At 36.2% G+C, this 26,594-nt stretch overlaps 1 protein-coding gene across 2 annotated transcripts; it reads right to left on the bottom strand.

Annotated features, from left to right (window-relative positions):
• Window positions 1–1,217: 1,217 nt before the first annotated feature.
• DIO2 (iodothyronine deiodinase 2) lies at window positions 1,218–20,047 on the bottom strand. 2 transcript variants are annotated; one of them, XM_032232381.1, is made up of 2 exons: window positions 19,194–20,044; window positions 1,218–5,601 (listed from the first exon to the last, which is right to left on the bottom strand). In XM_032232381.1, the coding sequence occupies exons 1-2, from the start codon at window positions 19,413–19,415 to the stop codon at window positions 4,984–4,986; spliced, it is 840 nt and encodes a 279-aa protein (XP_032088272.1). In that variant the 5' UTR covers window positions 19,416–20,044; the 3' UTR covers window positions 1,218–4,983. The 2 variants fall into 2 exon arrangements, with proteins under 2 accessions (XP_032088272.1, XP_032088280.1); XM_032232389.1 differs by having other exon boundaries at window positions 5,026–5,601; window positions 19,194–20,047.
• Window positions 20,048–26,594: the final 6,547 nt, after the last annotated feature.

Raw genomic sequence — 26,594 nt, forward strand, 5'->3', positions numbered from 1 at the left:
CTCTAATAGGTCCACTGCAGGAGAGCCCTGTCCTATCCAAACACAGAGCCTTGTGCTTCATTGGCCATGTCTACTGTAGCTATGGAGGGAAAATAACTTCCCATCAGCCCACACTTGTTTTTTTTTCTTTTTTCCTAGCTTGAATCAGTATAGCGATCTGGAAGGCATCCCAGAAGGTCAGAATTCCTACCTATATTTTTTACTTGCTGGAAAGGAAAAAAAATCTAAGGAGACAGAGATCCTTTCACCTTCCCTCTTTCCTGCACTTATTCCTATCACCATGTTTTTCCCATATTAGCTCCCACAGCCACATGTGAAGGCAGCCACTCATTTTGGAAGTATGGAGGTAGTGATTTTTCCAAAGAGACATGTTTTCCTCCCTTCCTGTGGCCAGAAGGAAAACACATCACTGTAGGGTGTGGAAAAGAACTAAATCTCCTTGGACTACACTGATCTTTTAAAGATTGGCCAAGCTCAATGCCAACTTTGAGTACAAACTTGTAGCTTTGCAAGTTTTTGATGAGGTGAAGGTAAGTCCCATAGTGATGTCTGGGAGGTTCTTTGAACCCAATTGAATAATGAAATGGAATGCAGGAACACCATTCTATGCCTACCCTGCTTATACATATGTTGTTTGAGAAACATTTAAAGCACATGTTAAAGTTTAACTGTCTAAACTTTGAGAGCTGTATATTTTATTTTAAAGTCATGATAATCCAAGGGCTACTTTTTTTCAATGTGGGTCTAAACCCCTCAGTATTTCATTCATTAATAGCTTTGTCTGGGATAGAAATATATTTTCCCTTTCTTTTTCACAGGGAAGGGAAGAAAAGAAAGTGCTAGAAAACACAGAGCTTTAAAATATTAGTTCTAGGTTGCTAATTAAGGAGAGAAGCAAACTAGAATCAAGGAGATAAATTTTCTGACAGTTAGAACAATTAGTCAGTGGAACAACTTGCCTCCAAAAATCATGAGTGCTCCAACACTGGAAGTTTTAAGGAAGAGAATGGATAACTATTTGTCTAAATGGTATATGGTTTCCTGCCTGAGCAGGGGGTTGGACCAGAAGCCCTCCAAGGTCCCTTCCATCACTGTTATTCTGTATCTTTATCACAATTATGGTACTGATTGATATACCAAATCATAATTTCTGAATGTTTTTAAATGTGCTAAATTGTATTAAAAGTTAGTCATTTTCAGCCCTTTTGAGTTAAGGCATATTCCAGGAATCAAAAAAAAATGTTTTGGTCTTTCTGTCTTATCAAACTCTCATATAAAAGAGAGTTAATGGGGAGGAAGATAAAAGTTTGCAGTGCTCAAAAAGAAAAAAAAAACATTTTGCAATAAATAATGAATACAAAGAAGAACATAAAAATTAAACTGCTTTTTGTCTCTATCCAAACAGTGCTTTCGGTTTTGCTTATTTCATTTCCATCCCAGGTTTGAAAACAAAGCATATATACTGGGTATGTATATGAATAATTTGAATCATTATTCAAAAACAGAATGATTTACATGAACAATAAGGTTTAAATGGTATAAATCCATGGAAAAATGACATGTGCACTTAATGTCTTCTTTTTCTTAAAAAGATGGCAACATTCTATAATATAGTTAATATAGATGTAATCAAATAAATAATTTGGGTTTTCTCAGACTACTGTATCAATTGATCGGAGAGGTACTTGCCATTTTGAGATGTGTAAATGCAGCATCAATAAACATAGTAAATATGCAAAGAATGGGATTTCAGAAGCAACCAGGAGTCTTATGGCACCTGGATGACTAACAAATAAATTCAGTTCAAGCTCTAAATTGCCATTCTGGTTTAAAAGTTAATTATTATCAGACATACAGGAGGGGAAACATTTACATAATTGTATTTTGGGCATTGGGGAATTTGCCTGCATTATGACCATTTGTCCCACCATCACGCAACTGTGATTTATACATTTTTTTTGGCCAGAAATCAGCATTTACGACTGGTTTCCAGCAAAAAAAAAAAAAAAAAAAAACCCTGCCCATTGCAATGGTTCACCTAACAACTATGGCATCCACATACTAATTGTAGCATTCACTTAATGGTTTCAGAGTTTGTATTATGACCACCACATTTACTTAATTACTGCCACAAAAATGGTGTTAAAATTGGCTCTGTTCTATGGTGACCTTGACTTACAATCAACATGTCATATTGCAAAAATTCCAGACTCCATTACAGTCATAAATCAAGACTGTATGTATGTCATAATGGCAAAGTAAGGAGAAGTTTAAAAAAAACAATTTAAGACAAACAAATTATTTGCTAATAAATGTTTTGCATCCCTGCCAACAGGTTACTATTTGAAAAGATGAGCACTTCACTTATATTAATAATTGCTTATTTCATATTTTATCAATGCTCCCCCATCCTAAATTAAAATACTACTTTCCTGCAACTGTCTGCCTCTATACCTTCCCCAAGTCCTTAAATTTTTCAAACTGTAGCAACATATGCCACCTCCTCACCCTCCGTCAGCTTTTTAGTACATTCATTCTCAACTCCTCTGACATCTTTCTGTATAATTGTGTGCCCATGTGTTGTATACCTGTAAAAGAGAAGCAAAGAAAAAAGTGGACATAGAAAGAATAGCTTTCATAACCCACTGTCAAGTTTGTATCATTTCATTGGAGGGGAACATAATCTAAAATATGTGTTGAGTATGAGAAAAGTCTTAACCAATATCAGAAAAATGGTTCCTTAAGGAAGCAGTGAAAACTTAAAGGAATTTTAAGTCTTTGTGGAATTTAATTGGTTGTTAATGCTTTCTTGCCCTTCTCTGAGTTTTGTCCTACTCACTGTGCTTGTTTCAATGCATTTTGTACAGAACATCTTTCAGGAAAATACCACCCAGCCTTTCTCTCAAAACCATTCCACTTTGTGTTCTTCTTTCAAATTCAAACATCCCAACCATTTCATTAAAACTTCTTCCATTTTTGTCACCCATTTAATGGGTGGGGTAGAGAGACAGGCGGATGAAGAGGGATGGTAGCTATGATGCCAGAATTAATATTTAAGAGGAAATTATTATTATTTTTAAAAAAATGGAAATTGGACAAAGGATTTGGCTTTCTACTGCTTTTCAGGTCATCGGTTCTAAAGCTGAAATCTGTTTCACATTAAATTAATGTGAGTAAAAGCTAATTTCAGGTTATTGGGTAGAAGGGCAAACAATGCATCAACAAGAATTGTATCTAGCAATTTATGAGTAAAATCTCAGTCCCAATAAAGTAGTATGTCTTCCCCTTTTCATTTTCTCTTCTTTATCTTCACAGAACGATACACCACTTGCACTATTTTCAAATGCAATAAATTATTTTTTTAAAAAAAATAACAGCTAATATTAACTGCACTGTTGTTGAATTTGTTTTTCAAACAAAGGCAAGTAAACCTGATAGTTTCCATCCATGCATCCAGGCTTAACATAAAATAAGTTTGTTTCTATATTGGATATGATTCTGGGCATTCTCCCATCAATGTTCCCAAAAGATTGTGATACACACAATATTTTTTTTTCTTACACAGAGATAACCTTGCAATACATTGCTCAGACATTACTTCAGTGCAGAAAGAATGCGAGGTAATCTTCTCATGATTGTTCCTTATGTGATCCAATACCAAGTACCAACCCATGCCACTTCCAGGATCCCAACCACTTTTCCCACATGTAAGGATCCACCAGTTGAAAGCTTCATGTGAGATCAGCAAAGGATGAAGATTTACAGGTAGTTTGCACCTTCTGAAATCCTTGTGTTTTCCCCCCAAAATAATGTGATAATGAGAAATGAGTTGCCATGAGATGAGTCTTAAAAGGCTAAGTTTAAGTTGAAAGAAAATACTTCAAGTGTTAATGTTTTTCACCTGAAGAGCTTGCTTTCAAAAATTAGTTTATGCTGGCAGAAAGCGCAGGTTTGTTTGGGGTTTTTTTTGCAATAAGTGATATTTACTGGAGCATGCTTTTCACAAAACAGTTATAGGAATTGGATAGGAGAAATCAATTGCACACCTGATTGCATAACTCTCCTGGATATATCCAGGGTCAGACATAATAAGTCTAACAGTGAATTTTCACAACAAAATTCTGAGAATTGGGTTTAGGGCAGACAAAAGAAACTGTCAGTTGATTGAGACAAGTTTTTCAACATAAATTATTTCTTTTATAGACAACGAATGGTAGAAATCCATTAGATGCTGGATTCTCTGAATTGGCTCAAAACACAATAGTCTTCACTACTTCAAAATTATTAAGAAATTCACTTTGGGGGATATAAACTAAGATTCAGAACGGCCCAAGTAATTTCTATGATGATTGTTGCTAGGAGATGTTTCAGCTTAATCATGCAATGCAGAGTTAGGGTATAACCTGTTCTTGCAGAATTCTTTATCTTTGAAGCACTAAAAGAGTTAGAATCAAAGTAAAAGATTTCCAAATTGCAAGCTATACTACATTGCAAAAACAAAAAGCATTAAAGCAAAGTGAATACCAGTTCTTATTTTCAGCAATTAAGAAGGCAATTAACTATCCAATTTATAGAAGATGCTGGAATCTGGAATATCTACCAAATGGTACCTCACTATAACAAGCTAAAATAATTATTTCATGATAACTGGCAAGCTTTAGATTCTGAACATGCTATGATGGAATGTAACAGGATGATTTCTGAAGGACAAAGTGATTTTTATCTCAGGGTGTGATGTATCATTCATAAACCTTATGGAAATAATGGTTTTGGGTGCTTCTACTATCTCATGGCACAAAAATCTCAGAATTCTTATTCTATGAAAAGAAAAAAATCTCAGCTCCTTTTGCAGAGAGCTACTGAGAATTCATTGTTGTTTGCAACCACTTTGTGCATTTAAACTTTTTACTAGGCCTGTTTTGTCCCAAAAGGCAGAAAAATCCTATTCAAACAAAATGTGACTTGTTTTCTTTTTAAATTATTTTAAAAGGACAGTCCTCTTGAATTATCTGGTACATTTGGATTTCATCTTTTCCTGAAGTTTTGCTCCAGCCAAAGTCGAACCTCTTGAAGATTGTAGAAAAAAGGGCCTTTCCCCCCCAGGTAAGCAATTTTTTGTCTTTGTATAATGCATACACGCTCAAAAGAAACCCCATAAGCCACATTGGCATTATTGTCCATGCAATCAGCCACTATCTGGCACTGTGGTGGCAAAGAAAACTTCTTTAGAAGCTGGTGAGCAGCAGCACATCTGTCTTCTTGGTTCCTATGTTTCTTGACTTCAAATGAAGATGAGATACCAGGAGCAGCCCAGCCATCTGATGGGTGAGCCTCATCAATGTAGACTAACAGAAAGTCAGCCACACTAGAGAACTCTTCCACCAACTTGCCAAAGGCAGACAGCTGGTTTGTGAAGGGAGGTCAGGTAGCTGACCCAAAGTTGATTACAAGTGGACGGTCTGATTTCGCAAAGTCTAAGAGATGGCATTCACTACCATATTTTCCCATGGAGCTTTTCCATCTGCAGTTGCTGCTGCTTTCGGCAGTGCCATTAGGTATGTGGATGACATTGGAATTAGGAGCATCTCCACCCAATTTCACCTATTAATTAAAACAAAAATATAATCAATTATTATGACTTGCTGCCATTTACCTTGCATTGTCCCCCTTATTAAACAAAAACTGTTAGCTTCTCCACCTCTGAGCCCATTCAGAAATAAATTCTAGCACTTCCTGTCTTCCATTAGTTATGACAATAATTATACTGTACTGTTGCATAGATATTAATATCAATAATAGATTAAGAATCAGACTTTAAAAAAAGTAAGTCTAGTATTTCCAAGACGTCTAATTGGAACATTTCATTTCTTGGCTTTAAAAAAAATCAACTATTGATGCTGACTAGGGTGGATAATATCCATAAAATTATTTGCAGTATGGGCTCCACCAGTCCACTGTCAGGCAGCTCAAGCACAAATCATTTTTCTCAATAAATAAATTGTGATGGTATTGAGTATTTCACATTATAGTAGGTATTAATGAGCAAATAAAAATGAAGTATAATGTTTTTGATTCATATGCTTAATTGGGTCTTCTTTTTCTAGTTTTAGAACTTGTGTGGAGGACATGACACATTTTGGGCCACATTAATGTAAAAATATTGAAAACTCACATGTGGTCCTAATAGAATCTGTTTTTAATCATTTTTAATGGAATTATATAAAACAGAGTGTGACTACTCTTTTCATTTACGACTGCTATCATGAATCCCCTTAGTTTTCTGAAGACTAAATACTTTCATTTCTTTAATTCCCTCCCTAGGGTTGAGTTTCTAACTCCCCAATTATTTTCTTTGCCTTTCTTTGGTCCCATTTTAATTTGTCTGAATCTTCTTAAAGTATATTCAAAACTGGACTGTATAGGTGAGGTGAGGTGTGACTAATTCAAAATAAAATAGAAAGATTATCATGATTAATGTATTGTACTTCTATTGATGCAGCCTGAAATGTATGCATATATTTATTTATTTTGCAGACACTTTACACTGCTGACTCACATTTAGGTTATGATAATCTACAATCTCAAGGTTGTTTGGAAATGGACTGCTGCCAGGCCAGGTATCCGTGATCTTATTGCTGTGCATTGATTTCATTTTCCTAGGTTAAAAAAAAACCTTTCCCTTTTTGGTCTATTTTTTAAAATCTATTTTTCTCAGTTCTATCAAGATCAATTTGAACTTCATATCTCTTCAAGGGTTTTAATTATCCTATCCAATTATGTGTCATAGTCATATTTAATAAGTATTTTCACCACCTTGTCATTCAAGTCATTAATAAAACTGGTAGAAAGTATCTGGTCCAGGACTGCACTCCTTGCCATCTCATTTAAAACTTCCCTCTAATTTGATGAGGATATGACAAACATTTTAAAGTATCCTTTGCAAACCAGCTGTGGATCCACTTAATAGATGTATCATTCAGCTCATACTTAACTAGCATGCTAATTAGAACATTGATGTATTCTCTCTCTTTCTCTCTGTAGTATATATATGGCTAAAATGAAGATACTATTATCCATATGAAATTCAGCTCTATATTCTGGCAAAGCTATTGATATTTAACATATCTTGTTTATTTTATTGATTTCTATTGAGCTTTTTGCTCAAAATACCGTATATACTGTAGTTTCCTTCTATTTTCCCCCACAACTTTGTTGTGGCTAAAGAAAACCTATTGAACCTAAGTCATCCTGTGAGCTTCTATACCAGGGCTGTCAAATTTCTGGCCATGCATCATGCTCTGGCTATGCCCATGCCCGGTTTGGGGGGGAAAGTTTCAATACATCATGTTACACCGCCAGGACGACGTGAGTTTGACACCCTGGTTCTAGACCATGCTACATGGATATCCAAGACAATATACCACTCCATGCAATCAAAACCAGAATTGTTCTATAGTTATTTCTTTATTTTTATCCCACCTTTATTATTTTTATTACTAACTCAAGACAGCAAACCACAGATGAGTTCCTACTGGTTCGGACTGGTTCGGCTGAGTAGGTAATAACTTGGCCTGCCATGCCCCGAAACAATTTCTATCGGAGGCACCATAGGCACAGTCATCTTGTTCTTTGTTTCTGCACATGTGCAGAAGCATTTTTTACTAATGCACATGCGTGTGTAGCGCACATCATGCAAAACACATCCCTGAGTCAACCAGCAGTAGCAGAAGCCAGAACCAATCCCTGCAGCAAACATAACTAATATTCCTTCCTCCTATTTTCTACACAACAACAACATTGTGAGGTGAGTTGGCTGAGAGACTAACTGGTCCAAAGTCACCCAACCAGCTTTCATGCCTCAGGCAGGAGTGGAACTCACAGTCTTCCTGTTTCTAGCCTGGTGCTTTAATCAGTAGAACAAACCGATAAAACTAGTTTTGTCAGTTGTGACTTCCTGTTTGTTTTTCCAAATTATAAAAAGCAAGATTTGTATGATAGTACTACCCTGTTGAAGGTTTCCCTAAGCAATATTTAATGCCATTCTTTAAAAATTGGGAACTTAAAATATGGAAGAAGAAAAAGAAGGAAAACCCCTATATCCAGGATTTTTGCTATTATTGTTCTTTCATTTATCAAACCCTCTTAGTGCCGAGACATTGGTTTAATTAAGTTCTAACAAAGGAATATTTAACAAGTGCCTTCCAATCAAGGGCTCACAACTGACTCAGGAATTAAATAATACTAGTTTTACGTCATCACATATCTGGAAAGAAACCAGGACATCCCCCAGTATGGATTGCATCACTGAGTTTCCCACATCAGCAAAAGAAATCTTGTGGCCACAGGTTATCATATTATTTATTTTTTTTGCTGTTAGAAGTCCTTGTGTTTGTTTGGAAAAATTGTCCTTAATGAGACAGGCTTGCCAAACAAGCATTCACAAGGCCTCCTCTGCTCTTGCAACAGAGTAATTAGGTCGGTGCCTTGTTCTGTGCTAGCATTAGCCACTCCAAAAAGCCAATCCTGACTAGTAGTTAATGCTTAGACACAACTGGCTGCATCTCCTGCTAATTGGTCTTGATGAAGCTGTAACATTCCCAAAGGTCATCTTTATTCTAGCAGGTTGAGAGATGGGATTGACATCCATTTCGAGGGACTGTTTGGTTTCTTTGTTGTTGTCATTCATTACTGAAGAGGGTGGAATTAACTCTTGGAAAAATACCTACAACGCGCCGCAGTGAAATGTCATCCAAAATAAATAAATTAAAAAAAATATTTCTCTGCCAAACTTCTTTTGAAATTACAGACAAGGCAGCAAGAGAGCAGTTTGGAGAAGGAAACCCAGGAAATTTTACTCACACGCAATATTTCTGGCTCCGGCTTTCTTTTCCTATACCATGGACTTCTTTTCTAACAAGCTAGTTCCATAGTCTACCATGGAGCTCTATGAAAATGGGATTGAATTTCTGTCTGACCAAGTTCTCCTCTGTAGGGAATATAGGATGCTGCTCTTCCACCACTAGCTCTGTTGAACTGAAAGCAGCAGTTATCCATGCTTTCTTTGACTTCTCTCCTTCTGTCCACTGAAGATTGTACAGTGAAAAGGATGAATGCATAATTGATTTATTGATTTTATTGCTTCAAGGTGAGCTGTGGTCACATCGTTTAAAATTGTACTGGGACACATTTAGCTTATACTGACAGCTTCTGGTAAATTGCTCATTTTTTTCATACATCTAAATATCATCAGATCTAGTGGCAGTGAATTCTATAAGCCAATTACACATCAATGAAGTCACACTATCATTTATTTGTCTCAGGACTAATTCAATTCATATCAAACCCCAGTGAATCTTACCTATTAGCAGTGGATAATTTCCCTGCCTAAATCTAAGTTTTCCAATCTTGGCAACTTGAAGACACATGGACTTTAAACTTCAGAATTCCCCAACCAGTTGGTTGGGAAATTCTGGGAGTTTAAAGTTCATGTGTCTTCAAGTTCAGTGGTAGGACTTGAATAACTTAACTACTGGTTTTCTAGTTGGGTAGGTGTGGCTGGTTGGTCATGTGACTGGGGCGTAACATCACTCATCATACCCAGCCCCATCACCCAGTCACTCACCTCAAAGGGAGAGGTAGGATTCAGCCGGTTGGGGCTAATGCCACCACTGGCTGGCTCTACCCCGCCCATTTTTTAGCCTGGGTTTTTTTGCCATTTTGGGCTGTTTTCAGGTGGTTTCCAGGCCATTTGAGGGGCTGTTTTCTGGACCATTTTGGGGCCGTTTTCTGGGCCATTTTAGGCTATTTGTTGGGCTACTTTTGACTCGAAAATCTGCCCAAAATGTCCACAAAATGGCCCAGAAAACAGTCCTAAAAATGAGTGAGGGTAGGACCAGCCAGTGGTGGGCTTTGCATAGAATTTAACTACCGGTTCGCCAAGACCAGTGTGAACCAGCAACAGCCCACCTCTGTTCAAGTTGCCAAGATTGGGAACTTCTGGCATAGGTCATTGTCATTACCTTCCTAGATGAAAGTTGTTTTGTAAATACAGTTCAATATGCAGTTTTATTTAATACTCTAAGTCTAAGGAATCCCTCTTTAATATTATATTCAGGAACAAGACCATGATTGGCTTGCTTATGCAGGCAAAGTGAAAAATGAGGTGTCAAAGGCAGGAGACAAGAGTCTGATTCATAAATCACTGACTGGAATTAGAATTACCAGCATAGCATCATGAACAAAATATTCTACCCTTTGCACAATTTTCTCCCTCTTTAAGGAGCAACTTTAAGTCTTTTCAAATTCTCCATAGGGGTTAGACTGTCAGACTGTGTCAGTTCCTTGCAGAAAAGAGATGTTGCCAAATAATCAATGGGCTCAGGCACCAGTCATTTAAACCCAGACATAATATATTAGAGTTATATTCAGAATTCCTTTGAGCAGTCAGAAATATTTGAAGATTTACTCTTTTTATTTTGTTCCATTCACAGACATCCAAAATTCTTAGTAGTCTGTCATTTCACAATGATTCATCCAAATCTTCACAGCCACTGCCACGAGAACAGTTCATAGCTGCTATTGTATTGTTGTTTTTCTCTGACAGGACCCACAATTTTGCTGTGCTCTTCAGTGGCCCTATTCATTATATACAGTTCCTGGAAAGCCACACCTCTAAAGCGCCAGATGCTGGAAATATACTTTTTCCAAAATGGCATTTCCTTGATCTTACCAGTGCTGGAATCAGTCCATCTCTTTTTCCCCCACCCACAACTGACACTTCCCAGTGGTTCAAATAATTCATTATGGTAAACACTTAGTGGCCCTAAATGCTAACGTTTCTTATGCTTCATCTAGAAGAGCAAACGGTTTTATGAAGATTTCAGAACTTTCTTGACTCAAATCAGAGAGGGATATTTTTTAATGGCCAGAAGCTGCAGCTAACATTTTTATAGAGGATGAGGGCTTAAGTGTAAAGAGATGGTGAAGTTTGGAGTTTGGGGACATTTAAATAAAATTAAGACTATCTCAGAATCTTTACAGCAGTTTCTGAATTTTTCTTGCTTCCAAATGATGGGGAATTTTTCTATTGTTTTTGGTACCTGACTGAAAATTGCATTGAGGATTTTAAAAGACCAGGAAGCACTGGAACTTCAGGTTTTTGATTCCTGGCTTAGATATAATAATTATTTATTCATAGATTCAATAATTATATCAGCGAAAAATGAGGTTGAAATGGGCACTGTCATTTTTAAGTTAGGAATTACATTATTTTGTCAAAAACAGTATCAAAGAAACTCAAGCAAGTTGTGAATTATTTGAAATGACATTAACTGATCCCCTTCTACATCAAAGTAACATGAAAAACAATCTGAGATCTTGTTTTTCAGAAACAGTTTGTGCAAATTTTCACCTGAATATTCTACTAAGATCAATTCTCATGCAATATACATTGTTCATGACTCTAAATGTCATTTGTTTAAAAGTTAGCCACTATCAACTAAGCATCCAAATATGGCTATTTTGGACTTAGAACTATTGGAGCAGATTTTTTAAAAATAGAGAGTTTTTTTCATAAGTTTCTCTCATGAAATGCAAGGAAAGATACTTCTTTGAATTCCATGCCAAAATAAGCAAAGATGATGAAATCAAATGGGTATAGGCTGAAAGGCTATGTTCTACTACCCCAAAAACCTGCCAAAATATCTCTGACCAGTATGTCAAACAGACGTGTTAAAAAAAATCCCACCCACTCTTCTTTACAATATTTCTTCTGTCTTTATACATATTGCTTCTACAATGATTCCATAATATTTCATATTAGTGAGATTTAGTGAGATGTCATTTAGGAAAGTATTGCAGAGACATTCACTGTAAAAAGCAAATCATGAATAGACATTAACCAAGAACTATTTCTCAGACTTGTACATTCATACAGACTTTCCAAAAGTACAAACTTACACAGAACCTCATGTGAATACATGGTTATGATCATATATCAATTTAAGGTACTGAAATGCTTTACATTTCATTTAAAAACATAGAAAGTGTTGCACAGGGGAGAAGTTCTACAAGGTTAACATTGACAGCTGAAATGATCCTTCCCCCACTGTTGGAATAATTTACTGATTTTATTTACAGTTCCTTAAATACTTCCCAAGTTCCAGAGACCACTCTTTTCTGAAAGCAGCAGTTATGGATTGTTGAACTGAAAGAGGTAAGGGGACTGCTAAATTAGATTATAAAAACATGTTGGCTTGCCCCCCTGCCCACCTCCAACAACATTCTTTACATATACCAGCACCTGGAACAAGAGTTGCCCTTTGACAATTTGATGGGGATGTTCCAAACCAGGGCAATTGCTCTTGGCTGCTGGATTTTTCTTCTGTTCTGATTCATAGAGAGTAAGTGCCTTGAATAGCTATGCCAATTGACACAAAAGAAAAGATCTAAGGGAAATAGAGTTCAGAGTAGAGTAGAACTCCTGTTACTAGGAGTTAATGTTTTCTCCTGATGTGGAGAACACACATACTTGATGTGTACAAATATATTATTGTCTTTTGGACCTTCAGACATTTTTCTCATAAGAACGTCCTGATCTGAAATACAGGTTAGTATTAATCAGTAGTATCTGAAATACTGGAAGCCTTACAAACCATGAAAGAAAAAAGTACACCCATTTAAGTAAATTTTGCTGCAACCTTTCACTGACTTAATGCCCTTTAGGTTAAATTTCAGTAAAAGGCTTCTTTGTACCTTGAGAACAGAATGCAAAATGATTCAATTCCTGATCTATAAAGATGAGACTTTGGTCAACTTGATCTTGTGCTAACAAGCCCTCAAGTAGCATTTCTGTCTCTGATCTCAGAGATTGTTTGAGGTATCTTCAATCATTGTAAGGCTTTCAGTAAACCATGAAAAGCTGTAAGAAGAGTCATAGTAACCTCTAATCATATATAAACAAAGACATACACTGCATATACTGCACTTTCTCTTCACCCAGCTGCATCAGGTTTCTTGACCTCTGGCTCTGGTTCTTAAAATAAAACTATAATTTAAGATATCACTTTTTACTTCAGAAATCCTCAGAACCTTTGCACTGACCCACAAATGTCATCGACTGCCATTTGAGAGCTAGTCTGGTATAGTCATTAGTGTGCTGAAGTTGTAACAGAGAGCTACATTCTACTCCACCATCAGCCATGGAAGTTCACCTTTGGGTCAGTCATATTTTCCCAGCTCAATCTACCTATTGTTGTGGGGAAAATAGCTTTATGTACAATGCCATAACAAAATATAAATTTAACAAATACCATAATTTCTAGTTAAGTTAATTAGTGCTCCCTCTGACTAATATGGAACCATTAAAAAGTGGCATCTAGCTAGTGCCTATCTTCAATTACTCCAGCACAACAAATTAATAAATATAGTGGAGCTTTTTCTCTTTTAAAAGCCTTGATATGTGATATGGTGCAATGGCACCTTAATTTGAAACTCTGGATGATAAGAGAATGCTAATGCCCATCCCCATGTTCCTGGGTTTCCTCTACAATGATTTACAATAATTCCTTGTTTACTTTAGCCCTCCGCAGTATCACTGAACCAGAAATAAAGTGACTGTACTGCCAGATATTGCCATGGGACCATAGTATTGATTAAAATCTATTAAAATTTGTTGTGTAGTTGCAGTATATAGCACATGCTTTGCAAGCAGAAAATCATGGGTTCAATTTCTGTTACTGTGCTTCTACTTTCAACTACAAAGTCAGCTTCTGATGTCATGCTGACCTTTACAGAATAGTAATATAGCCAGAGTCCTATTTTTCTACTTTTATGACTCGAACACTAGTTGCTCAGAGATGAGAAAGACAAAGAGCTTTGACTTCTCTTCTCTTTGGTGGATTTCCCAGAGATCCCTGACCAAATAGGGCACTAGAATAGATAGGCCTTTTATCTGGTCCAGAAAAAAAGATCATATTTTATATTTCATATTTATATGAAATTACAATTTAAGCCTGAGTGACCCTTTCTTTGCAAAGGAGCAAAAAAATATGTTTGGGACTTCAGGAAAATTCATACAGACCTGAGATCAAACAAAGGAGATTTCAATGTACTGTATATTGCATGAACCTTTGGATTCCTTCCATTTTCTACTAAGAATCACATCCTTCCCATAATAATAAACTCATCCTATACTTTTATTTTTTAACCTCCCACTTAGCGGAGAAATCTGCTTTGCAAGTAAAAACTGCCTTATAAAAAAATTATAAAACTGGACATTTATATGTGCCAAACTATTTATGCAATCGCGGAAGGATATCCCTGAAAATGAAGTTTTGCTGAATATTATTCCTATCTTTATTCCTGGAATTTATAAAGTGAGATTCCAGGCAAGGTTGAAGCTCTGTCTTATGAAAAGGGTGGCATTACCTCATCTACACCTCCCACAAAAGTCCAGCAATGACTTGAATATTGTTTGTATAGTTTCTATACATATATTCTACATACAGGTCAAACATGGTGGCACTAAGCCTGTATTGGATGACCTATAGAAATGACAACAAGTCATTTGCACATACATTAGCTGGGGTGGGGTGGGAAGCATTATGTTTTCATAATATATGATGAAATAGAACTGCTTTTTCCATTCTAATAGTTAAGTACCTTTTGGAGCAAGTATATGAAGTGCTCTCAGAAAAAAAAGCTTTTTCTTTGACCTCTTCTTCTAAAGTGTGAAGTGACCCAGTGTTATAAACCCTATCAACTCTATTAGCCCTCATTATGATAATTAGCCTTGTTATAAAGAACTGATCTATGCAACATAGGGTGTGCTTGCCTCCTGGGGCTGCTTTTCAAATGACAAGGAGGAAACAGTGCAAAACAGAACCCCATTGAACCTGGCAGGTGTTCAAAACTGAAAAGCAAAGTTCAACAAAGTTCGATGTAGAAAGTACTTACTAAAGCTGGATACCCAAAGCAAAAAAAATGAGCAAATAAAAGGGAATCATCAGTAACTCTATCTAAAGAAACATAATCTGTAACTAGCAGTTTTAACAACAAATTGCTCCATATTATATTGGCCAGTAAGCAAATTTATTGTACTTTGAATTTTAATTTCAGCATGGCTTTTAACAGAGTTTGTCCACTATGCCAGCTTTCTAACAACACAACTAAGTTCCTTCCTTCTGCTCCTGGCAGTGATAGCCTGCTGAAGAGAAGGCGAAGAGGCAAGTGCTCAACTCAGAACAGGTGCAATGTTAATTACCCATCACTCAATATAGTCTGAACGTCCACTCAATTGCTTTTAGTTATTTGGCTTTGTTATTCCAAATCATATTCATACACATTCTAGGATGCTCCAGTGCAAAATGAGATGTATAAAGTATTGATTTATTTTAAAGCTTTTAGTCTTTCTTTCTTGGTACCCTTCCCTCACAAGGGAGTTAACAAGACAATATAATCAAATGAATAAAATATAGCAGTAGATAAGCATTTTGATATTAAGTCTAAAACGTGGAACAGAACAAGTATTTAAAGATTACAGTGATAGGAAAAGATTTCCGAAAGCATAGGGTCACCTATGAAAGAAAAGGCCCTATCTTGGATGTCTACTACCAAGGGATGTTATGATGGATCGGAGTATAATAATTAATGCTGATTTTAATGCTGCTAGGGATTGAAATAAATACAGACCATCTTTCAATTTACATGATCTGAAATATATTTTTAAAGAAAACCATGCATCAGGTCTGGAGGCAAACAGGTCTCTGATATAACCCCTGTTGAAAAATATAATAAAATCTGAGTAACTGGCACCCACAAACATTCTTCCTGCCAATTGTAGCTTTTAAACTAACTTTAAGAACAGTTCATTATGTATCATATTACAGCAACCTTATGTAGACATTACAAATACATATGTCACTATAGTTAAATCAGCTTTCTCTAGATAGGATAGTCAAGTTTCTTTAACCTAATATAATTTTTTATCATCATTTCAATATCAGATCCAAGAGTATTTCAAAACTGGGTACCTGGTCCTTTAATAAGGAAGATGATTCCATTTGGTGCATGAAATATCTAATTTATAGTATTTTGACATAGATTGCTGCATATATTTTTTAGACTGGAGCAGGACAAGCAACCAACATCTACAATATGGCTGCAAGAAACTTTCAAATGCAAAGATTCTGCAGAGCCAGAGGAAATACAATTGGCTTCTTCCACTGGCCAGCTAATTGGCACGATCTATTGACAACCTGAAAACAAATTCTTGGTGTTCTGATGCCATTAGTGGTGGAGACAAAGCATTTTTTTCTGACAGGCAACAGAATAGTCTGACTATGGTGACTATGGGATAGGTTAGCTGGGCTTTGCTCAAATACATTAGTGATGCAGTTGAGTAAAAATGGAATCACTTTATGAAAATGAGACTCAAGCATAGTACATCATCCTTTTTCTCTTTATTGTTGTATAGGGAAAATACAGTCATCCCTTTGTAATATGTATGTTCTTTTCATACAAACTTCACTGGGAGTTATTAAATTAAATTATTTGCTCATCTTGTCTAGTATAAAGCTTTGTTTTGTTCTCCCATAAGCATCTTGCAGAATAGTATGACCTTCAAAGAAATATCACCTCCAGTACTTCTATGAATGATAGTCTTTGTGTCTGGTGCAGAAATGGTTATCCTTTGTAGGGGTAAAAAATGAAATAAAAGAAATTGAATGGTGGGGGGGGGCATAGGTTGATTTAGAATGTGCAGTGTCAAAGAAAATACTTTTCATATGTTCATCTATGTATAAAAGTTGGGTATTAATCAAAATATTGTTTGAATAATTGTTTTTTGGTGGAATGCTTGAAATGTTCAGATGCAAAAAAAATGCTTCAAAGAATGCATTGATGAACAGGTGTTTATAAATATATTACAGAGTAGGAGCAGGAAGAACTGAGAACTGGGGCAGAAGAGTTTTAATAACATAATAGCGAAAATGCTATTATTTGCCTAAGGGAAATATTTGCTTGTTTGCCCGTCTACTGGAACTGTTAGTAGTTAAGAAACCTAGGCTGCATTTCTTGTACACTACATTGGAGGAAGGGATTCAGGATTACAAAATATATTTTACAGGTTATTGTATTAAAGCCAGTATGATATATTGCATAATTCTCTTCAGCAGAATGATGAGCATCTGATACCAAAGGAGTATGTCATTCAAGTGCACAGATCAAAACAGTCAGGATTATACTACTTCAAAAGTGTTGTGGTATGTAGTTCTTCAAACAAGACAAATACTGTATGGGTTTTGTTTTTTTTTACTACTCCCGGCAAAATTTTAATATAGGTCAAGATATTAAAACGTCCCCAAATAAATTCATGTTTGCAATTTTAAATAGTCATAAAATATGATTCTCTGATTCTTTTTTAGCACCAATACTTTCTGTCTTTTGGGGGGAAAATGTCAGCTCAGTGAATCCACCAAATATTAATGTTTCAAGCCTTTTTTTCCCCTTGGGAAGAAAGTTAAAACAAAGCAACTGACTGAAATCTGGGCACAACATTCACTATTGTATATAATAGCATATAGGTCTGCATCTACACTATTGCCTTAAAGAATGTCTACACTTCTGTACAAATTCTGCAGTGAAAGAATTTCAATATTGCCAAACTTCAAGATACCAATAACATTCTGGCAAAATATTTCCTACCACAGGATCTACAGAAGCGGAAAAATGTTTCTACAGAAATGTAAAAAATCTTTTGTTTATCTAGAAACATTTATTGAACATTGTGAGAGTTATTTTATTAAAGAACAATTCTACCTATTAAGCGGAAACATATGCAGAGAGTTATCCCTGGGTACCTAAGACTCCAATTTACTCTTGATGATACTATCATGGGAGCTCTCCATGGTGCAAGAGATCCCTCAGAAGTATATATATATATATATACTACAGAAAAGGCTAAAATGGAAAAATCTGTTGAATAACTTTTTTGGCAAAAATAGAAAGCACCTTTGATACCAACCAAAAGCAAGTGTCTTCCTATCTAATGAAAAGGTTGGATTTATCTATCTCAGGTAACATAACCAAGGCTTCTTTGAATTTGGTATTCAAATTCTCTATTGTATGCTCACCCTAGCTGAAAGATAGCTATTATTCTTTCAGATGTTTTTTTTTTCTTTTTCAGAAAATCAATTTTTAGGAATTTAAGTTTTCTGCTTTGTCAGCAACTGGGGAAATACCAAGCCATAAAATGATGTCAATAGGACAAGTTCCCCCCAATGATGATTTGGAGGGGGGGTCAGCCAATCAGTTAATTAACCACAAGTATTGACAATCTTTGTATTCTTCTGAAAAATTTTGTGCTCCTCTTGCAAAATGCAAGAACAACCTGCAGTTTCTTGCAAGGGATATATGCATTAGTTCAAAAACTGACAATTACCTTCCCCACTTCACTGTTTCCATCTGCAAAATGGAAATTGGGCCAGAAAAACTGTGTATGGCTACTTTTGCAGATGGAAATAGGTGAGGTGAAGAAGAATAGGTGAGATGAAGGCAATTTCCTATTAATTCTGCCTACCATTTTAAATGGTGACAATACATATATTCTCAGGATTGCTTAAGTTTAGTAGCTGGCAGTATGAGAAATTTGTCTGTTATGTCTGAAGTTCTACATATCTTTGGACTCATCTAACTTTACCATTATATTCACAAAGGAAAGAGAGGGGAATTTGTCACTCACTCTGTGTCTGTCTGCATGTGTGTGTTTATATGCACCAGAAAAGAAGAGTTTGGAAGGCACAAAGAAAATCACCAATAAGGGCAATAGTGCAATCTCTGCTTAGACCTTAATATAGTGGTATTAATTACTCAGGAAGTGAACTCTACAGAAAAGGTTTTAAAAACAGAATAGCTATACCCAAGCAAGGAAATTAGAATATGAAAGTATATCTCTTAATAAAACAACACTGACACAAATGAGATGGTACCAAAATTAGATAGATTAGATTACCAAATTAATACATTATGCACTAAATGCCTAGGGATAGTAATATTTACAATTTTGTCTTCATTTAGTAAATGTTATATCAACTTCACACACATGCTGTCTTAATACCTCTTCCTCTCTGCAGTGGAGCCCAAGGACTCTCTTCAGATGTTTGGTCTTCAGACCATGCCTGTCCACACACACCTACCTGCTTGTAGGCATCTAGGAGAAAGCTATTCCAGACGCAGCGCAAGCCCTCTGATGTGAGCATCCTTCGCCATTCACCACGTGCAGCTTTGGAGCAACTCAGAAGAAGCACCATGTGCTTCAAGAGGACCACCGAGTCATAGAGGGCGAGGAAAAGGCAGTTGGAGAAAAAAACCGGCAGGATCTGAAGTGTGATCAACAGGTCAATGCTCAACAAACCCATCTTGCTTGCTCCTCTTCTTCAAAGGGTTCTCGGAGTTCCCTTTTCATACCCTGTGTGCCCTCATGAAAAATAATAATAAAAATAATGAAACATAAGGGTCTTTTTAAAAATTCATAGTGCTCCGTTAGCTCTCTTTCAATGTTGGCTCAGTTCTTACTTCAGTAGAGCTGCTTAAAAGAAAAAGGGAAGCACCACGCCAACATGAACGTTTTTCCACCCTGAGCTGCTTTTAATTTTTAAAAAACTCTAACTCAAACTACTGTTGTTTTTACTTAGCCAGAAGCCCTTTGCAGTCCTCTAAACAGAGAGGGGGGGGGGAGAGAGAGAGACGGGCTGCCAATTCCCTGTAATTCTAAAATTGAAACGAAACAGGCTAACTTTCCTCTAATTTTCTCCTATTTCAGTAGTTTTCCTCATTCTTTTATTACCGGAGCTACCAGGTGAAATACTTCTTTTCCCTGTCAAGGGAGGGCTCTAGAGGAAAGTCTTTGCACACAAACTTTCTGCTCTTCCCCTCGCTAGCTGGGCTGGCTCTGCTCAGCCTCTCTCCCTGCCACTCTTCCGTCTCTCTGCCTCTCACTATCTGCCTGTGGTACAAAGTGCTTTTCCTCTGGAGTCCTCGCTTGGTTCCCTCAAGCCTTTTATACATTCCCTGGCTAATTGCTGCAATAGAGAAATGAAACCCTAATCTTAGTAAAGATCTTGACGTCAATGTAAAAGAGGGCTTTACTTTGGCCAGGACTACAGTGAATAGAAAAGTAAAATTCTCAAAACTTTCTTTCTCTCTCTCCCTCCCTCCCTCTCTCTCTTTTAGAACAAGAAGGGAGGGGGAGGGAAGAATGTTTCTTTGTTGTTCAAAAAAAAAATCCACAAACTAGATACCTCAGATGCACATTTCTCGGTCTTTTACACATGCTTTCAAACTTTGGGAAAGCATGTTCAAATGACAGAGAGTGACACAGAAAAGGGGGATACTATTATCTAGAATTTCTCTCTCTCTCTTTCTCTTTTATGGCTTTCCCCCATTATTATTTTGCCCTTTGTATTTTCCAGGAAGGTGTAAGGACTGATACATTCTAGTAAAGGGCACATTTTGGTGCATTTCCCTCCCACAACTATCAACTACATCAGTGTGAGCTGTTTTAAATATCTTTTGTTGTCTTCTTGGTATTTAAAGAAACACAAAAAGCACCCAGTCTGACTTCATCTGTTAAAGTAAGAGAATAAAAGAACAGGAAAGAGAAGAGCAAATTTAAACTGAGCATTGACTAATACTTTATTCAAAGGCAGCACTGTCACTCCTTCTAGATTAAATGCTTCAAAACTGCTCTTTTATAATTTTTTAATTTATCTTCACCAAGGCTATTTCCTTCTTTACTTAAAAAACCAACAAACTTACAGAGCTAGTGTCTCTGGAAAAGTGACCTGTGGAACTCAGATTATTTTGGATTTCTCTTGCATCAGGATAAAATCTGTTAGCGGAATCCTCCTCAGTGTAGCTGTGGAAACCTGGCTTTAGGTATCTGACAGTGTCAGATAAGAGTTGGCTCCACAAACATACATCCCAAAGGTTTTGTTATAGTGAATTGCCTTCTTCTCTGAAGGAATAGAATGGCCTTTTTTTTTTTTTTTTTACTAAACCCATATATAAAGGGTGGAATGAATTCTCTTTTTCTCCCATGCATCCCTGGGTGGTACATCTGAAAAGGCATAAGCTAATATTACTTTTCCCTTCATCATTCATCTCTTAGATCTATATATTATTATACTTTCTTATGGCTGTTCTTCTGTATACGCTAAACAAGTAGTTTTATGCCACATGTAGCCCTGTAGCATTCTCAGAAAATTAACATTAAAACAAGATTGTGTTGATACCTAGAGACTGAAAGGCAATTAGATCTGTACATTCACTATGAAACTATGACATGGACAATACAACCATTCTCATGCACCAGCCCATCCAAATGTTCATAAAACTGAACAGTATTTCAATATCTATAAGAATCAAATACGAAATTCACCAAAATGCTAAACATAAAATACAAAATGCATTCCCTGCCACAAATATCACTGCATATTCCCAGGAGTGTTTGTGAGATGCTTCCTCTTGAAAATTACATTTGAATAAACATAATTTAATTATAATTGAATAAAGATCATTTCAATCTGATACTGAAAGGGAATCTAGAACAAAACAACATCAAAGAGGCTTGGCATACTTTATCAGATTAAACTGAGTCTCTCCCTTCATATGCCTCTCAAACCACAAACATTCTGACCAATTGAACATATGAGGGAAATGTTTATTGGTGAAAAGGAGTAACAAGTTTGCTTAATTTCCAGTACTGTTAAGATACTTAGTCAGAAGAACATTGGACAAATGACTCTAGAGTGCACAAATGATATCTCTTTGCCTCAAAACCAGGGTGGGCTTCAAAGTTTTTAGCAAGGGGTTCTCTGCCCCATTGCTGGGTGGATGTGGCCATGGTGGGCATGGTTTGGTCAGCCTTCTGAACCATAGCAGAGGGTGTCTTTGCCCTCCCAGGCTCCAGAGGCTTTCCTCAAGCCTCTGGGTAGGTGAAAACGGGAGGGGAGGGGGGCTGGATCAGCCAGGAGTGGGATTTGAGGATTCTACAAACTGCACAGAATCTTAGCTAGAGGTTCTCCCAAACTCCTGTGAAACCCCAGTAGCCCATCCCTGCCCAAAACCTATGGGTATCCCTATGCCAGTCACTACCTTTCTCTACAACACTTTACTGTTGTGACAATAATCCATAGGAAAAGATAACATTATATATGATGTCTTGAGCAATTTGGGATATAAAATCCACCCATCGATGAATCTAAATCAAATCAGTTAATCAGTATTAAATAAAAGCTAAGAGAGATTCCAGATGAAAGACTCACTGTAGCTGTTTAGCTTTTGAGATGTTGAAAGGCTAACAGAATGTTTGCTACCTTAATCCATGTCAGTCATTCTTTGTTTTTTTCCCATCCACAGGCCAAATAAGCAGGAATGTGAAGAGGGAACCAAAATATTGAAATAAGCCTTGGGTTTTTCTTTAATTGTTTTTATTACTTTGAATGACAGTGATCTTTCTTATTCAAATATTTTACCATACTTTGGACAGGATCCCTTCCACTTGTGGGCCTGGGGAAATTGCTTTCAATTTTCTCTTCAGACTCTGCCTGAAAGTAAGGAGTAAAATTGTGATTTCTTTTTCCAATCATACTTGATTCCTGGCAATATCATGGTAATATATGAAAATGATTTGCCACTTTTTCTTTGGTTTTTTTCCCTTCAAATCCCCAGTGTAATCTACAGTTTTAAGATATCTTGGTGGGTCCTCCAGCATCCTACCCTGCTTAGTTTTCAAGATCAGCCGTGATTCATAGATACTGTCACCTGATTGGGTCAAAAGAAAAAAATGACCCAAAATCAATTTTTAATTCCTATCTTAATATTTTTTTGAGTTTTGCAGCTTCAACTCAATAAGAAGGGACTCCAGAGATCATGTAAAGAAGATAATTTTTTTCTTTAAAAGGTTTATAAATAATGGATCTGGTCACTTCAAATTCCTTCATTTTTTTAAACTTCATTTGACTGTTAAATATTGTATAGTTTTAATTTGCCATATTTCAATTTATTATAGAAAAAAACCTTTAAAGTACAAAGATATAGGGGACGGAAGGCACACAATGCAATAACCAGGGTCCTCTTCCCTTTAAAATATCTGCATCTGTATTCTAAATCTGTCAATTTTTCACTAACATAATTTTCTAGACTTTTTTGTTTTTCTTTAAAGAGGTTTTGCTTCTCCTCCAAAAAGCTTCTTCAGCTCTCATGTGAGTAGTGCTACAACTCACTTACATCGCCCTACCATTTTAATTTGCAAAGCACTCCGTCAATTTTGAGTCATGTTAGAAGATATCAAAGAGTAGGAATAAAAAAATCTTTTAAAAATCTAATTTTTTAAATGTATAATCTTTTCTCAACACATCTTTGTCAAGTGGGTAGCCATGATTTTGGAAGAGCAGGAGGAAAGGAAGAAGGAAAGAAAGGAAGGAAATGGTATAGTCACTAAATGTTCCTACTGAGTGTCCAGTGAAGCCAAAATCATAGAATATCCATTTTTATTTCCATCTTATTTATTTTACTTATTTGTAACCAGCCCCTATGAAACATAGCAATGTGATATAAAATAACAATTAAAAAAACAAATGGAATTGTCTTGGATTATGATCTTCAAATAACCTCATATTGACAATACATAAGAGCAAAGGTGGTCCAGTGGTTAGAGTGCAGTACTGCAGGCTATTTCAGCTGGCTGCTAACTGCAGTTCGGCAGTTCGAATCTCGCCAGGCTCAAGGTTGACTCAGCCTTCCATCATTCCGAGGTGGGTAAAATGAGGATCCAGATTGTTTGAGGCAATATGCTGATTGTAAACCACTTAGAGAGGGCTGTAAAAGCACTATGAAGCGGTATATATGTCTAAGTGCTAGTGCTTTACCAATTAAACAAAACTTTGCTATCTTTCTCCACATCTCCTTTTAAGAGTCTGAAATTTATAATGGACAACTTTAATTTATGACCAATTAGCACAGTGAGTGGTAAGTACAATAGAGGAAACAAGATAAGTAATGGATTGCATGGCAGCCTCTGAGCAAATATAGAAATGTTCCACATAAGAAAAATTCCTTCACTAGCATCAAGACTAAGGCACTGAATCTTGCTATCATGAGAGTTCTTCTTTATGCAAAGAAACAGATGTATTTACTTGACAGAATAAAGATCTTTGTTTTCCTGGGCCTATAAAGTTCATTTTCCATCATAGGATTGTGTGTGTGTTTATGCATGGTTAGAAAGCATGGGTCACCTTGTGTTATGGATACAGAAACATTGTCAACTTAGAAAGGGGACTTTTATGAGCCAAAAACACCAGTGAGAACTAAACTGAAATCTCTGGATTCCAGTGGATACAACCTACAATGAACTTTTCTTCTACTTTTGGGAAAGACAGAAACTCCCTGAGATTGAGACATTGTACGAAATGTACCTTCACAAAGGACACCATATTCTGTGAAAATTCACTCTGCAAAATTTTAGTAGAGAGTTGAGAAATGTGGCCCTTCCCATCTGTACTGCTGAGGAGATTGGATTTGCTCTGCTATTTTATGTTTCTGGTTTATTTGTGATGTTTTATTGTATTGTGTTTGCTACTTGAGGGTTGGGGGGGGGGTTGGAGCTGGTAAGATTTGGGCTGGGTGTAGGGTCTATTAATGCTATGAAATAAATAAACAAACAAATGAAATGCAACAATAAAATAGTATATAGTAGATCTCTGCTGTAAATATTATTTGTCTTGCATTGCAATTGCAATCTTCGGACCTGGGCAGCCTGCTTTATGTGACTTTGCCCTCTGTGATTCATCAAGCAGAAGAGATCTTAAGCACTCTCCTTCATTCCATCTGGCTTATTTATTAGTTCTGTCTTTTAGAAAATTAAAAAGAAAATGCTGAAATTATTCTCAATGATATGCTAACTTTCTCCTCAAACATAAAAGAATCAAAAACATTGCTTTTATTCCTGTAAAATTAAATTCTTAAAATTATTCTTAAAAATTTAGAACTGTGGTGGCACAGTGGTTAGAATTCAGTACTGCAGGTAACTCATTGCTCTCCCCCGGAGGTCAGTTCTGAGTGGTTCAAGGTTGACTCAGCCTTCCATCTATCCAGGGTTGGTAAAATGAGGACCCAGATTGTTGGGGGCAATAGGCTGACTCTGTAAAATGCTTAGAGATGGCTGTAAAGCACTGTGCAGTGGTCTATAAATTTAAGTGCTATTGCTATAAAATATGCTTGAAGATCTTTTCTTCTTTCTGCTAATTTAAGTAACCTCCAAAGAGTAAGGATTAACTTAATAGGATGGTCTTCAAAACCAGGGCCTTTTCATGAATGAATGGAATATAATTTTCTTCCTTGTCATAAAAAAGATCATCTGCTTTGAAGCACACAGGCCTGGCAATGTATTTTTAAATTAATATTCTTGTATACGTATATTCTTTATTTATATAGCATTATAATACATACAAGAGTGTTATCCTCAGGTAAAATCATGGTTTTACTTAAATTCATATTTCTGTGCAAAATATTCCTGAGAAAATTCCTTTACACCTTCTCTTTGTGCTTTTTTCCTATTAGTTTCTACTAATGGGGAGAAGCAGACAACAATTTCTCCTTCTATCAGCAAAATGTGCTCTGAAGCCAACAATGGCATGCTCCCTCCTCTAGGGGTCACACATTTCACTGTAAGAGTGTGAGAATATGCTTCCAGCAGATAATATTATTCATATGCCTTTGTGCAGGAACTTGCTTGTCCTATAATAAACTTGGGAAGGAGAAATGCATTAAAAGCATTTGGGCCCTAATTATAATATCACTTATATCTTTTGGGTCCCGTTTGTAGCCAAACAAGATGTGACAATTTGTTGTGCTTCTGGGTCCTCAAAACAAATATGTTCATTTGACATGAAGTTCATCTGTTTAATCTTAATGACACAGAGAGCTCTGTATCTTGGACAAAGTTGTATATAATACTAACATGAAGAATGTGAAAGTTACATGGAAGAATGTATATGATAATTATACGCATTGAAGCATTTTAAGCCTATACAGTAACTTCATTGAAACTGGGTACATTGGCATAGTTCCTGGCCTTTTAAAATCCATCCGGCACACTAAAATTTAACAAATGAATTTGTTAGCTGGTTTTCTTGCTTTGGCTTTCTGGCAAAACTAGATTATTGAATGACCAGCTGCTATTAAACACAGAATTTTTAGTTTCTTAAAACGTTAGTAAACAGAAAAAAATGTACGCACAGATTTAAATATTTGAAATAGATTTGTAAAATGTAAATAATAAGCTCTTGGAATAGATAAAGTGGATTATGAAAAATGAAGTGGGGAAATATTTCCCAACTGTTCATAGAGGGAAGCATCCAAATGATTTTCAGACCAAGTTACTATTATAGCCAAGAAAGCAGGGGTGAAATTGTTGGGGAACAATGATATATGACCACTGAACACAGACTTTGCACATTAAACAAGAAAGGCCAATATATAAGCTAAGAATATTAACAAAAAGAAGAAAGTAACAAGAAAAGTAACCTGAGGTATTT

The sequence above is a fragment of the Thamnophis elegans genome, chromosome 1, assembly GCF_009769535.1.
Source record: "Thamnophis elegans isolate rThaEle1 chromosome 1, rThaEle1.pri, whole genome shotgun sequence".
In the NCBI taxonomy this organism is placed as follows: domain Eukaryota; kingdom Metazoa; phylum Chordata; class Lepidosauria; order Squamata; family Colubridae; genus Thamnophis; species Thamnophis elegans.